The following is a 13,922-nucleotide window of genomic DNA, read 5'->3' as shown; positions in this document are numbered from 1 at the left end:
CTTTACCAGCTGAGCCACCATGGAAGCCCTGTGCTACTGAATTAGAATTTCTAACAAGAGAACCTAACCATATGTATTTTTTACCCTCTCCAGATAATTCTGAGCCCCTATTTAAGCAGCACTACCTCTAAGGTATAATTTGACAAAAGGCCCTCATAAGATAATCTAGTACAAACTATATTGCTAAAGTCACAAACCAGGGCTTCCCTGGTGGCTCAGTAGTAAAGAACCCACTTCCCAATGCAGCAGACACAGGTTCCATCCTTAATCCAGGAGAATCCCACATGCTGTGGAGCAACTATGCCCGTGCACCACAACTATTGAGCCTGTGCTCCAGAGCCTGGGAGCCACAACTAGGGAAGCCCATGCACCCCACATCCTGTGCTCTGCAAAAAAAGAAGCAGTGAGAAGCCTGTCCATCGCAACTAGAGTAAGCCCTGCTTGAGCTCTGCTCGTCCCAACTACAGAAAAGCCCGAGTAGCAACAAGACCCAGCACAACCAAAAGCGAATACAAACAAACAAAATTTTTAAAAGACTAAGACACTTGGTAGTTAAAAAAAAAAAAAAATCACACCCCAAACACTATTTAATGAACACTAGCAATAATGGAAAACCCTGAAACTCAAAAATTCTTGTTAATTTAGTACCTGTTTTGATACAGTGTAATCCAAACATTCTCTAGGATAGACCAGATTTCTTGATGCCTGCTGGGTTGGGGAGGATAAGAACCGGGGAAAACGGTGATTTCTTGGTTATCAGATTTCATCAGAGAATTATCCTCCTGGCTTTTACCCGGGATATTTTTCGAAGAATTTTGCTTAAGTTTTGCCTTGCCCTGGGGAAATAAGAATTACATAATATGCAGCTAGTCCTTCACTAGTAAGTGAGAGAGAAAGAACGCCAATTGTAGATCACAAATGTTCTGCCTTTCGTGGAAGTGCTATTTATTCTTTGTCCTTGATTATGTACAGAATATTATCAGAATAGAATCAGAGCTAAAAATTTTTTTCTTCTCCACTTATAAGAAACAGTATTTCCCATTTATTTATTACAGAGTATAGAAGTAGAATTCTACTTGTAAGGGATTAAGAAATAAGTGAACATAGAAATAGGAACAATGGTTCTATACTGCTCTTTTAAGAAGTTTGGTAGCTGATGGAAGATGATGGTATAGTAAATAGCACGACCAATTAAAAATATTTAAGAACAGATCTGAGCATATTTCTAAACAGTGTGAAAAAGCAATACCATTGATTCAAATGACATTTTCTTAAAAAAATCACCCTGGGTGAAAATATTAACTTAGGTGAAAAATAGATAGAATGGAAAAAAGTTTTTAACTATGAGTTTATTGAGTTTGTTGACTTGGCTCATCTATAACATCTTTGTGAATTTAAAATCACTCCGTTTCTCTAGGTTTCCTTTGTTGATAAAAGTATGATTTCAAACATTAGCTTCATGCTTATCAAATTAAAAAAAAAGGAAATTTCCAAAACTGTAACAACAGTTCATAGTTACTGAGCAGTTCTTATGTATAGGAATTTTCTAAGAACTTTATATCTATTTAGCTCATTTAATCCTCACAATTACTCTATGAAGGAGAAACTATGATTATCTACATTTTATTGAGGCAAAGAAAGGATGAATAAGTTATGCAGGGTCACACAGCTGGTAAGAGGCATGAACAGAATCTGACCTTTAGTGAAAGTGAATGAAGTATATATGAATAAGTAGATATGAATGTGGTTATATTCTCTCTCCAGCTCATAAAGGTAATTATTACCCTTTTATTTCTTTTTAGGAAGGAACAAAACTGCCTGTTTACATTAACTATGAATTTAATAAATACACATGAATGGAAATATGAATTTTGTTTTGAGATAATGTGTTTAATCATCACATAATGCTTTTTCTCAGCTTTCAAACAGAAGTGTATGCAACAAAACATACCAATAGGCTGCTTTATCAAACACTTACACAGCACTTACTGTGTGCTAGGCTCTACAAATATTAATTTAATTCTCATGACAGTTCTAAGGCAGAGATTATTATACTCTTTCTTATAAAAGAAGGGATTAAGGCTCTGAGAGGTTAAATAACCAGAAATTAAAAACACAACTAGTCAGGATGGGAAGTCTGAGGCACGTAAGTCTAAGTTTATTAAAAAGACTTATTTTAAATAGTCTATCATTCTGGAAGAGCAAGTCTTTCTTTTTTTATGATGTTAAAGGTTTGTAAGAGAAAAAATATATATCCTTTCCTCTACCCCATTTATATAAAAATCTGGAAAATGACATTACTTAACTTTCCATTTTGGTTTCTCAGAAACAAATGAATAACGAATATTTCTCTTTTCCTGATTTTCTACACTTGGTAAATTAAGATAAGGGGCATTTTTTTTTTTTTACAGTTACTGTACTTAGATATTCTATTCCTGGAGGTAATCTCTTTCTTTTCATTGTTCAAGTTAGTGACACATAACTAAGTATTCAGGTCATAAACCAGATGTACTCTACAAAATAACTGCTATTGAAAGTGCATTTTAAAAGCCCAAGCTAAATCACAATGTTCTTGACTGACTTAGACAATGAATTGTTGTATAAGCAATACTTGAAAGCGCGCTAATTGTGGAAAAAACACAAGTTGTTTCAAACAATCAGACTAATGCTTAATGTTGAGGGAAAAGCACTAAAGAGAATACTAGATTTTTTGTCCCTTGTCTTCTTAAATCTCTTGCTAATGTGACAACTAGAAAATCAGGATCCAAGAATAAATAACTTACTAAATAATAAGCCAATATGTTTACAAGTGGGCAATATATAACAGGCATACAATTATGCGACAAACAACACTAGATTTTAATATCAAACTCTTCATGGAAGAAAACTCCCATGGCTAGGTTTCCAACTGATAAAAGAATCTTGATATCATTTTTATCTCAATCATTCCTAATTTTTTTTATTCTCAATAATTTTCATTCAAAGGCTGCTAAGACTGTAAGTATCCTAAACTTTCCATCTTGTTCACCATGGTTGTTTCACTAAAGATGGGGTTTTAGGGCTCAGTTCTGTGAAAGACAGGATAATGAGCTCTTCCCTATACAATTCAATTAAAATATTCAAGCTGCAACTCCTAAATTTGCAGGTCCATTCTTCCCTACTGAAGACTCTAAAAGTCACACTTGCCATTTAAAAGAATAAGTACCGCCCCTCTGGGGCTGCAAAAAAAAAAAAAAGAATAAGTACCAATGTTTTGGTTATCTTAAACCAAAAGATTATTTACTGCTTAAATCAATTCTTTCCTCAAGAAATAACATATATTTCCTGTTAGTTTATCAAAAAGATGCTTCTTTTAGTCTTAAGAAAGTTAAATTCTTTCCTCAGTAACTATGACTAAGTTTAGTATCATCTAATCCTTTTACTACTTCATAGGTACCAGGGCCTATGTTACCAGAAAAAAAAAACCACAGAGGAAAACATGGCCAATTCAATAGTTCAAAGGAAAAAAGATATGACACACACATACACACACACACATATATATATTAGATGAAAGTATCATTGATATCTAACAATGTAATTGTGATGCTGAGTTTTTTTAACTGTTTCAGGCATATAAAATGACCTGAATTTTATAGATTTGAAATCAGAAGACTCTAGAAATACAGTATTACTAAGGACAAAACTCACATAGTTATTTTAAAGGGGCAAAAAGGCATCAGTGCTAGGCAGACTGTATAAGAATCACATGAGGAGACCTGTTAAAAAATTGGTAGGTCAACTGGCAAAGTTTGAATACAGTCTGTAGGTTAGATAATTGGATTATGTCAATAATAATTTCCTGACTAATTATACTAGTTATATAAGATATCCTTATTCATTAGGAAATATATATATATGGAAATATTTAGGGGTAAAAGGGGATAATATCTGCAACATACTCTTAATTTAGAAAAAATATTCTGGATAGATAAGTAGACTGGTAGGTAGAAGACAGAAAATAATAAAAGAAAATGTGATAAAAGGTTAACACTGGGAAATGGGGGTAAAGGACACATATGAGAATTCTTTGTTACTCTTGTAATTTTCTTATAAGTTTGAAATTATTCGAAAATAAAACATGAATCAAGAACAAAAACACTTCTGGGCACCACTGACAGAAATTTTACTCAGTAAGGGGCATGGCATCTGCACGCTTAAAAATTTTTTTGAAGTATTTTGATGCAGGCTGTGATCCATTGGTCAGGAGCACTGAAAAATGAGTAGTCAGGCAACAACGCATAGTTCTCTTCTATTCATAAATGAAACAATATGAAATCCCAACAACTGCTGTGACACTGCTTCCATAGGAGTATGAATATTTTATAACCTGTAATAAGGATTGTTCAGTCTCCATTCAATTCACTTAATATTTACTTAATGCTTTTAGTATGTTAGAGTAAATTAAATTTCTTACCTACTGTCCGATAAATACATTCTTATAACATATATGATTACTCTAAATGGCATTCTAAAGGTATCTTACCTCTGCAAATGTTTGGAGTAGTTTGTTTACTTGAGCAAAGGCCTGTGGAAGAATACCATCATAATTTGACCTTGTACTGAAAGCATGTAGCAAACTTTCAGAATCCTGAAGCAGGAATTTCACTGTTGTAAAATCCACTGCTTTGTTAGCTGGTAACAGAAAATTAAGAAGGAAAAAATATGTAAGAATGAGTATACAACACAAAAATGCTTTTGAAAAATCAATCTAATAATAACTAAGAAATTTAAGGAGAGTACACATTTATATCTACAGGCTCCCAATTTATCTCTCTGGTGTAAAAAGCCATGATGAGCCTTAGTTTTAGACAAAGTTCTTGGAGCTGATTCTGGCATTCTGTGAAGCTGGCCTTCCATATCTGTAAGTTTTCACATGTACAGTTTCCGTCAACTATAGATCAAAAGTATTTGGGGGGAAAAAGTTCTATCATGTTCCAAACAGCAAAACATGAATTTGCTATGTACTGGCACCTATTCACAGAGCATTTATATTGTATTAGGTATTACAAGTAATCTAGAGATGATTCAAAGTTTATAGGAAAATATGTGTAAGTTATATACAAATACTATGCCATTTTATACAAGGGACTTGAGCATGGAGAATTCTTCTATCCTCAGGGGTCCTGGAACCAATTTCCTGTGGATACTGAGTCTCTACTCAGATTCCAAAATTTCCCTCAAAACAGTCAACTTCAAAGTAAACGTGAAATGCACAAGTTACTACATACAAAATTGACAAATAACAAGGCCCTACTGAATAGGATAGGGAACTATATTCAATACTCTTCAAAAAACCACAAAGTAAAGAATATGCATATATATGTATCTGAATCATTATGCTGTATACCAGAAACTAACACAACATTGTAAATCAACTATACTCCAATTATACTTCAATTTTTAAAATTAACAGTAAAATGAAAGAATGTTATACTCTTCAGAAGAGATAATCACCAAACAAATCTGAGTTAAACTACAGATTTTCAAAACTGAGGTTGTTTGTATACAGATTACTCGAGACATCACAGTGTCACATTTTGGTGGTGAGCCCTTAAATTATATGCAGTACCTGTCATAATCAACTCAGTTATCATGTAGTGATTTATCTTCAAATCCCATCACATGAAATATAATACCAGATTTATTGAAAACGTGTTCTCTCTGGATGCAATACAATTTCAGCGAAAAATAAACAACTTGGGTTAACAGTGAGCTATGGGCAAAAGAAGCTAATAGAACTTTTCCCCCTTAAATTAGCGAAGTGAGTTAATCTACAGGTAATAATTTAAAGATGTAACATTTTTGTCTCAAGGAACTAAACTTGCTTACAATAAATTCTCAAACCAATTAAGAGAAGTGGTGACAATAAAAGATTCAAAGTTATGAAAAATGAAGTTAAACAACTTTCTAATGTTACCAAAATTCAGAATAGAAAAAATTATCTCTATTATTAAGATAGAATACTGCATGACAGTTTTCAAAGGCATTTAAAATAACCACAGTGCAATGTGTTTGCTTGTTTTCTTTTAGGTTCACAGCTTCAGAAATTCTATTTTATTCTGAAACACTGGCACTATGAGTTAAAAAAAAATAGTTTTTCTGTGTAACTTACATAATACTGAAAGGTTAAATGAAAATAAAAAGTGGATTTTCATAATCAATTACTCAATATTCTGAAATTCTGATCTAATGTGATGGTTACAGCCAAGTTTCTGGCTACCCTTTTATTAAGCAAACAGTGCATCTCCTTACAAAACACTTTCAGTTATTTTTAAAATCAAAGACTAGTTCAAATTCCTGTGGGAAAATTAGGGATAAGAGATGCTACAGAGGACAGAAAGGAGGTAAATCTCCTCAGAGGAGGCAGTTGGGCACAACTTCTTTTAATGATGCTTCTCCAGTATAGTCTGTTTCATAGGGCTGAAATCCTTGAATTAATCATTTTATTTCATCTTAAAAGAATTTTTTACTAAAGATTAAGGCAAAAGTATAATGTCAATGATCAATTCAGTACTCAGACAAAGCATAAAAAAAATCTACAAGGCTGAAATAATTTAATGTTTATATAAGGTCAATAATTATTTAGGTTAAAAATAATACAGACAATGAAGTCAGAAAAAGCTACTACTCATTTTCTATGTAATTTTCTATGAATTGATCTAAAGTGACATGCTTGATACAGTAAGTTAAACATGTATAATTCAACAGCTGCAGATACTATTAAAAGATTATAAACAGAATTACCTGTAATTTTTTCTAATTCAAAATTATTTTAGAGCAGAAGGCATTTTTATAATTCTATTACATATCATTCACAAGTCAGTAAACATTAGGCATTGGATTCTTCTAGATCAAAGATCAATAAATTATGATTACACAATAATCCTCCAAATGAGTTTTTAATGAAAGGAACGGTCATATCTTTTCACTTCTCTTGTTATTAGAGAAAAATAGAACTACTGACTACTACCTCTAAAGTTCCATATAAGCACAACAAAACTGCCCAGCCCTGGAAAACAGACAAATGGAAGATGGCAACTAGATATCCCATTTCTGAAACCAAGTCTTACTTAAGATCACACATGGTTTATGGACTTCCTCTTTTGACAGAAGCAACAAAATTATGTCCCTAGTAAAAGATATGAACACTGTTTCTATATATCTTTCAAGATACTTTGAGGACATGTCCAATATGTCATTCCTTAATAATAATACCCCTAATAAATATTTTCTAGTTAAAGGTCAATGCCTGGAAAGTGTATTTTTATTTTAAAAATCAGTAACTTTAAAAACTAAATATTCATGCAACATCAACTACATATATGTCATAAAGTATTGATTAGGAAGTTTAAGTTCCCTGGGGAAATTTATAAAGATATAAAACATTTTCAGAGTTTACACTTCAGGGGAAAAGAGAAGTGGTATATCTGGCATAGAATGTTTTTGTTTTATCTTAGCTGTTAGGAAGCTTAGTGCTAAAATCTGTGTTCAAGTATTGCAATAATTGTTTGCACATGTTTTATAGTAAAAATATCTCTTTGGTTCTTCTTCGCTACCTGGCTCTTGCACCTTTAAGCCTAACTTAAACTCTCTTGTACTCAGGTGGTCCTTTAAAGGCCCATCTATACTCAGTTATTTTTAAAAAGTAGACAGGATATAACTAATACATAAAATAGATCACTTCATGAGGAGTTTGAGAAAAGTCAAGAACTAACTGAACATCCTAATAATGGTTTATACAGCAAAAGAAACGGAGCTGTTCACTATGGACAAATCACTTACTCTCTCAAAGCTAGTTTCCTTAATGACAAAACACAGACTTTAATAACATTTATTTAGTTGCTAAGTCATGTTGGACTCTTTTGCGACTCCATAAACTGTAGCACATAAACACACTAGCAAAGTAATGCTCAAAATTCTCCAAGCCAGGCTTCAGCAATACGTGAACCGTGAAATTCCAGATGTTCAAGCTGGTTTTAGAAAAGGCAGAGGAACCAGAGATCAAATTGCTAACATCTGCTGGATCATGGAAAAAGGAGGAGTTCCAGAAAAACACCTATTTCTGCTTTATTGACTATGCCAAAGACTTTGACTGTGTGGAGCACAACCAACTGTGGAAAATTCTGAAAGAGATGGGAATACTAGACTACCTGACCTGCCTCTTGAGAAACCTGTATGCGGGTCAGGAAGCAATAGTTAGAACTGGACATGGAACAACAGACTGGTTCCAAATAGGAAAAGGAGGACGTCAAAGCTGTATATTGTCACCCTCCTTATTTAACTTACATGCAGAGTACATCATGAGAAATGCTGGGCTGAAGGAAGCACAGCTGGAATCAAGATTGCCGGGAGGAATATCAATAACCTCAGATATGCAGATGATACCACCCTTATGACAGAAAGTGAAGAAGAACTAAAGAGCCTCTTGATGAAAGTGAAAGAGGAGAATGGAAAAAGTTGGCTTAAAGCTCAACATTCAGAAAACTAAGATCATGGCACCTGGTCCCATCACTTCATGGGAAATAGATGGGGAAACAGTGGCTGACTTTATTTTTTTAGGCTCCAAAATCACTGCAGATGGTGACTGCAGCCATGAAATTCAAAGATGCTTACTCCTTGGAAGGAAAGTTATGACTAACCTAGACAGCATATTCAAAAGCAGAGACATTACTTTGTCAACAAAGGTCCATCTAGTCAAGGCTATGGTTTTTCCAGTAGTCATATATGGATGTGAGAGTTGGACTTATATATAAAGAAAGCTGAGCACCAAAGAATCGATGTTTTCGAACTGTGGTGTTGGAGAAGACTCTTGAGAGTCCCTTGGACTGCAAGGAGATTCAACCAGTCCATCCTAAAGGAGATCAGTCCTGGGTGTTCATTGGAAGGACTGCTGTTGAAGCTGAAACTCCAATACTTTGGCCACCTGATGCAAAGAGCTAACTCACTTGAAAAGACCCTGATGCTGCGAAAGATTGAGGGCAGGTGGAGAAGGGGACGACAGAGGATGAGATGGTTGGATGGCATCACCAACTCAATGGACATGGGTTTGGGTGGACTCTGGGAGTAGATGATGGACAGGGAGGCCTGGCGTGCTGCAGTCCATGGGGTCTCAAAGAGTCAGACACAACTGAGTGAACTGAACTTAAACTGTAGCCCACCATTAGATCAGTGCTTTTCACATCTTTTGTTTTCTGGCAGAAAAACTTTTTCTTTTTTAATCACACACGGAATCTCTCTACATAAATAAAAGAAAGCTGAATGGCTAAAGTTGGGGTTGAAGGCCAAAAGCACACTATTATCAGGCTCCCCATCAACCTTTCTACCCCTAATCTCTGGCAACTCCAGAAACACTTCAAGAAGGTTCTGTGTGATACAGTTTAAGAAACTACCAACTAAATGTTGATTCTAGTCTCTTGTGGTTCTAAAATTCATTATGCACCAAATCCAAAGGATTCCTACTCCTTATCCATGTATTTTAAGTAGAAATCTTGATTAACTATTTGAACATCAAAAATGATACTATGAACAGTCACAATCTCTATGAACTCCATCCATTCATCTAGCTGCTATAAATTTCCTTAAGAAATTAAAAGTGCAAATGGTTAAGAACTGTTTGAAAAATTTTTTATTAATTCATCTTCACATTCCATGAATTCTGACTTTAATACAACACTTCCAAAGACAAAATGAAAGATTCATACCTTTACGGAGATTTTCATATAGACTCTCAATGGTTAAGAGCAAGTTCTTTTCCATAACTAATCCAAATACAGCCAACCAATGTTTTCTAAAGCACTGTAATAAATGTATTAGAGTCCATGGAGGTTTCAAGTACAGCATCTAGAGAAAAACAGCATTATTGATGTATTTATTTTAAAGTACCTATTTAGGAATTCCTACATAGATTTCTAGGCAAAACATAATTGAATTCTTCTTAAACTAAAAGATGTTTTATTAAAAGCCAGTCACAATCTTAAAATGCCTATTCCACTGGAAACTGCTTTTATAAAATTCACATTAGTAATAATACTTATAGTTTCAGAAACCATGTGTACCAAAAGAAAGCATAGTTTTAATCAGAAAAACTACAGTTTTAGTCAGCAAAAGTCGTCATCTACCTTTCAACATGGTCATTTCTACAACAAAATCAATCTAATTTCCTAAAACTAGAGAAAAACATCTATACAGAAAAGAATTTTCCTATAAAGGCATGTTTATAAAGAAAACTCATAATTAAGTACTATAAGATCAGTACATCCTTTCTTCAATCATTCATATGCAATCACTTTATTAGACTCTATTATGAAATCTAATTTATGTCAACCTTCCTAGAATCTGATCATTCTTCAACATCTTGGTTTAACACTTGATAGTATAATCAAGCCACACTGACAAATATTAGAATCTCACTGAATATCTGGGATAGATACAATTGATAGGGAATAAACTTTCTCTTAATGATAAACGTGAATAGCAAACAAACATTAAACTAAGAAGGCCACTATTTCCAAATGTCATGTTTACTTATTACAGAAAAGATGTGAATCTAAAGAAAATTCAAAATATTTTACTAATACCAAATATACACTCTGATTCTCAAACTTATATCACATAAGCCACAATATAGACATTTTGACTCAAATAAACTAAAAATGAGACATTTTCTTTCAATTTAAGCTCCATGGAGGAAATGTCTAACAAATGGTAGACACCCAATAAATATTTGTTCACTGAGAAAATGAATGATAAAAAATAGTCCTAATCATTAAGAAATGTCCATCAGTTAGTTTTTAAAGTTATTCTAAAAACTTCAAGAAAAATATTATTGTGATATCAATTATTACAATAAAACATATATTTTATACAAAGTGTATTTCTTAAAATAAGGCAACAAATCTTTAGCAATAAAAAAGAAACCTTTAACTAAGCATTCAAATAATCACCTCCATCCAGAGGTTTCCAAAAGCAATTTTCATTTCTGTTTCTAATATGGAAGATAAAGCTGTTCCAAGAGATCTTTCGAGATCAGATACAATCTTTTCAAGTAGAAGGGGTAGTCCAGAGTTTGTAGATTCTTCCTCATAGCTCTCCTCCAAAGGTGTTGTTTCTTCAAAACAAAGTTACAAGCTTTATTTAGGACATTAATAGTAAATATTTTACACATATAATTAGTATTTGGCCATAAATAATAAATATTTAATGGATATAATTAGTATTTGAATCTAGAGAAGAAATGAATATTTTTAAAACAAGATTTTGGGGAGTTCGCTGGTGGGCTATGGTTAGGATCCAGGCTTTCACTTGTCCTGGCCCTGGTTCAATCCCTGTTCGGGGGAACTCTTGCAAGCCATGTGGCATGGCCAAAAATAAATAAATAAAGAGTATTTAGAAATATTTAGTATAGCTGTTTTTAGATGCAAAACATATTACATTAGTAAACGCTTTATCTTTTTGACAAAAGGCAATGAAATGTTTTTACTAAAATAGAAATTTGAAAGAAAAAAAGGAATTTGAGAAATGTGTATATTTTAACCTTACATTATTTAAAAAATTAAAAATTAAAAAAATTCTTTACATCTATTAATATTTATAATAGAAAACCAAGAACTATGGACAAAATGTGTTTACTTCCAAAAATCATAAACATAACTCACATCAGTAACTTGTCTTGAAAAGACTAGACTCTCTGACTTAACTACCTATACACCTTCACCTTCTAATATTAGTTTTGATTATTTTCATTTATATTATTTCATTATAATTACTATTTTGACACCTGCAAACAACTGCAATTTCTTTATGGCAAAATTAAAAATATTAAGGGGATTACCTCTTTGAATATGAAGTAAAAATTTAAAATGTCAGTAATAAAATGAGCAAATCAAAAGCATATTTCCCTTGAAAAACTATAAAGTAGAATATTCTGTAACTGTCTCTAAAGGCCATTTAGAGTATTATGACAAAGGAAACTTTATTACCAAAAAGGTCAAATAAGCAACAAATAAGTAGCATATATTCAAATGAATATATGAAGCATATGCATATGCTACTAAGAACTTCAATAATTATTTTTCCCTCAGAAGGAAATGGTGAGATATGTTTTTAAATAATGTGTATATTAGTTTAAATTTAAAAACATTACCCCTAGAGTCCTTCAAGTCCATTACTGTTTTACTATGTTAATAGAAAGTTAAGAATATGAAAGTAATGTTAAGAATAAACTATTTTTCCCTACCTCAAATGGGTATTTCTTATAGCTACCATTAATTTAAAAGGTATCCTCTGAGAAAGAACAAATAGGATTCACATGGTGATTACAAATATATAAAAATGTATATGAGTGTACAGACAAAAATACAAATTAATTTGTAACAGTATATATAGAAGGCAATCATGTATGCTTTTTTTGGATCACCATTATAATATTCATTCATTTCTACCATTTATGTGCCAGCAAATACTCCACACAATGTTTCTTTAAATGTACAAAATAAAAATCTACCATTAATTCCAACTGTTGTCAATATTCTTAGTACACAAAATAAGATATACTTCTAATTATTTGTAGTAAGAATACTACCTGCTTTCAATTGTTGTTTAGATATACAAGGCTGATGACATACATCTGTGTTCAGAGATAAGTTTAATAACTCTGCACTCAATTCTTCTTTACTGAGTGACTTCACACCACTTATTAGGCCTTTGTTTCTTAAATTTCTATCATCCCTAGGTTGGATTAGGAGGAAAAAATATTTTATTTTTTATAAGACAAATCGTATGGCAACTAAAATCACATGGAATCTAATCAGAGGCTGGTGATTCTCAGTACATATATTAACAAAGGATAATTTTTTAATGCAGAAGATAAATTATCACACACTAGAGGCATATCATCTTAGTTTTTGAGAATAATTATTATTGCTACATATTGAATGTTTTCCTGGTATCAGGAACTATGCTAAGCACTTTATATATAGCAATCCATTTAATTCTCACAACAAGCTTCTTAGGTAGGAGTGGTACTAATTTTTATCCCCATTTCACACATAAGAAACTGAAGTATAAAAAGGTTAAGTAACTTGTCCAAAGTTATACCCGGTAAGTGGGAGGAGGATTTGAACACAAGAATATGATCATCCTAGGAAAAATAAGCATTAAGAGCCATAATAAAATAAATGATTTACAAAGGGTAGGCAATTACAAATTTATTTAGAGTGGGCCTAAAACAAATGACCTGCCTCTTGAGAAACCTGTATGCAGGTCAGGAAGCAACAGTTAGAACTGGACATGGAACAACAGACTGGTTCCAAATAGGAAAGGAGTATGTCAAGGCTGTATATTGTCACTCTGCTTATTTAACTTATATGCAGAGTACATCATGAGAAACGCTGGACTGGAAGAAACACAAGCTGGAATCAAGATTGCCAGGAGAAATATCAATAACCTCAGATATGCAGAGGATACCACGCTTATGGCAGAAAGTGAAGAAGAGCTAAAGAGCCTCTTGATGAAAGTGAAAGAGGACAGTGAAAAAGTTGGCTTAAAAGCTCAACATTCAGAAAACTAAGATCATGACATCCAGTCCCATCACTTCATGGCATAACAGATGGGGAAATAGTGGAAACAGTGGATGACTTTATTTTTCTGGGCTCCAAAGTCACTGCAGTTAGTGACTGCAGCCATGAAATTAAAAGACGCTTACTCCTTGGAAGAAAGGTTATGACCAACCTAGACAGCATATTAAAAAGCAGAGACATTACTTTGCCAACAAAGGTCCGTCTAGTCAAGGCTATGGTTTTACCAGTGGTCATGTATGGATGTGAGAGTTGGACTATAAAGAAAGCTGAGCACCGAAGAATTGATGCTTTTGATCTGTGGTG

At 33.0% G+C, this 13,922-nt stretch overlaps 1 protein-coding gene across 13 annotated transcripts in view; it reads right to left on the bottom strand.

The window, feature by feature from the left end:
* The window catches only part of SWT1 (SWT1 RNA endoribonuclease homolog), a 106,368-nt gene that overhangs the window by 52,896 nt on the left and 39,550 nt on the right, over nt 1–13,922 (bottom strand). For 10 of the 13 annotated variants that reach the window (XR_009595864.1, XR_009595865.1, XR_001044138.5 and 7 more), the window contains 5 exons: nt 12,623–12,768; nt 10,986–11,149; nt 9,744–9,882; nt 4,526–4,674; nt 649–836 (listed from right to left, as the gene is read on the bottom strand). Coding sequence is in view for 4 of the 13 variants with exons in the window: in XM_012187733.5 (XP_012043123.1) it covers nt 649–836; nt 4,526–4,674; nt 9,744–9,882; nt 10,986–11,149; nt 12,623–12,768 (786 nt within the window). In the remaining 9 variants the exon portion in view is untranslated. The remainder of the gene's footprint in view (nt 1–648; nt 837–4,525; nt 4,675–9,743; nt 9,883–10,985; nt 11,150–12,622; nt 12,769–13,922) is intronic. The other 3 variants (XR_009595869.1, XR_006055508.1, XR_009595868.1) reach the window with 1 other exon arrangement.

Source organism: Ovis aries, chromosome 12 (assembly GCF_016772045.2).
Source record: "Ovis aries strain OAR_USU_Benz2616 breed Rambouillet chromosome 12, ARS-UI_Ramb_v3.0, whole genome shotgun sequence".
NCBI classification, from domain to species: domain Eukaryota; kingdom Metazoa; phylum Chordata; class Mammalia; order Artiodactyla; family Bovidae; genus Ovis; species Ovis aries.
This window is presented reverse-complemented; position numbering and strand designations above follow the sequence as displayed.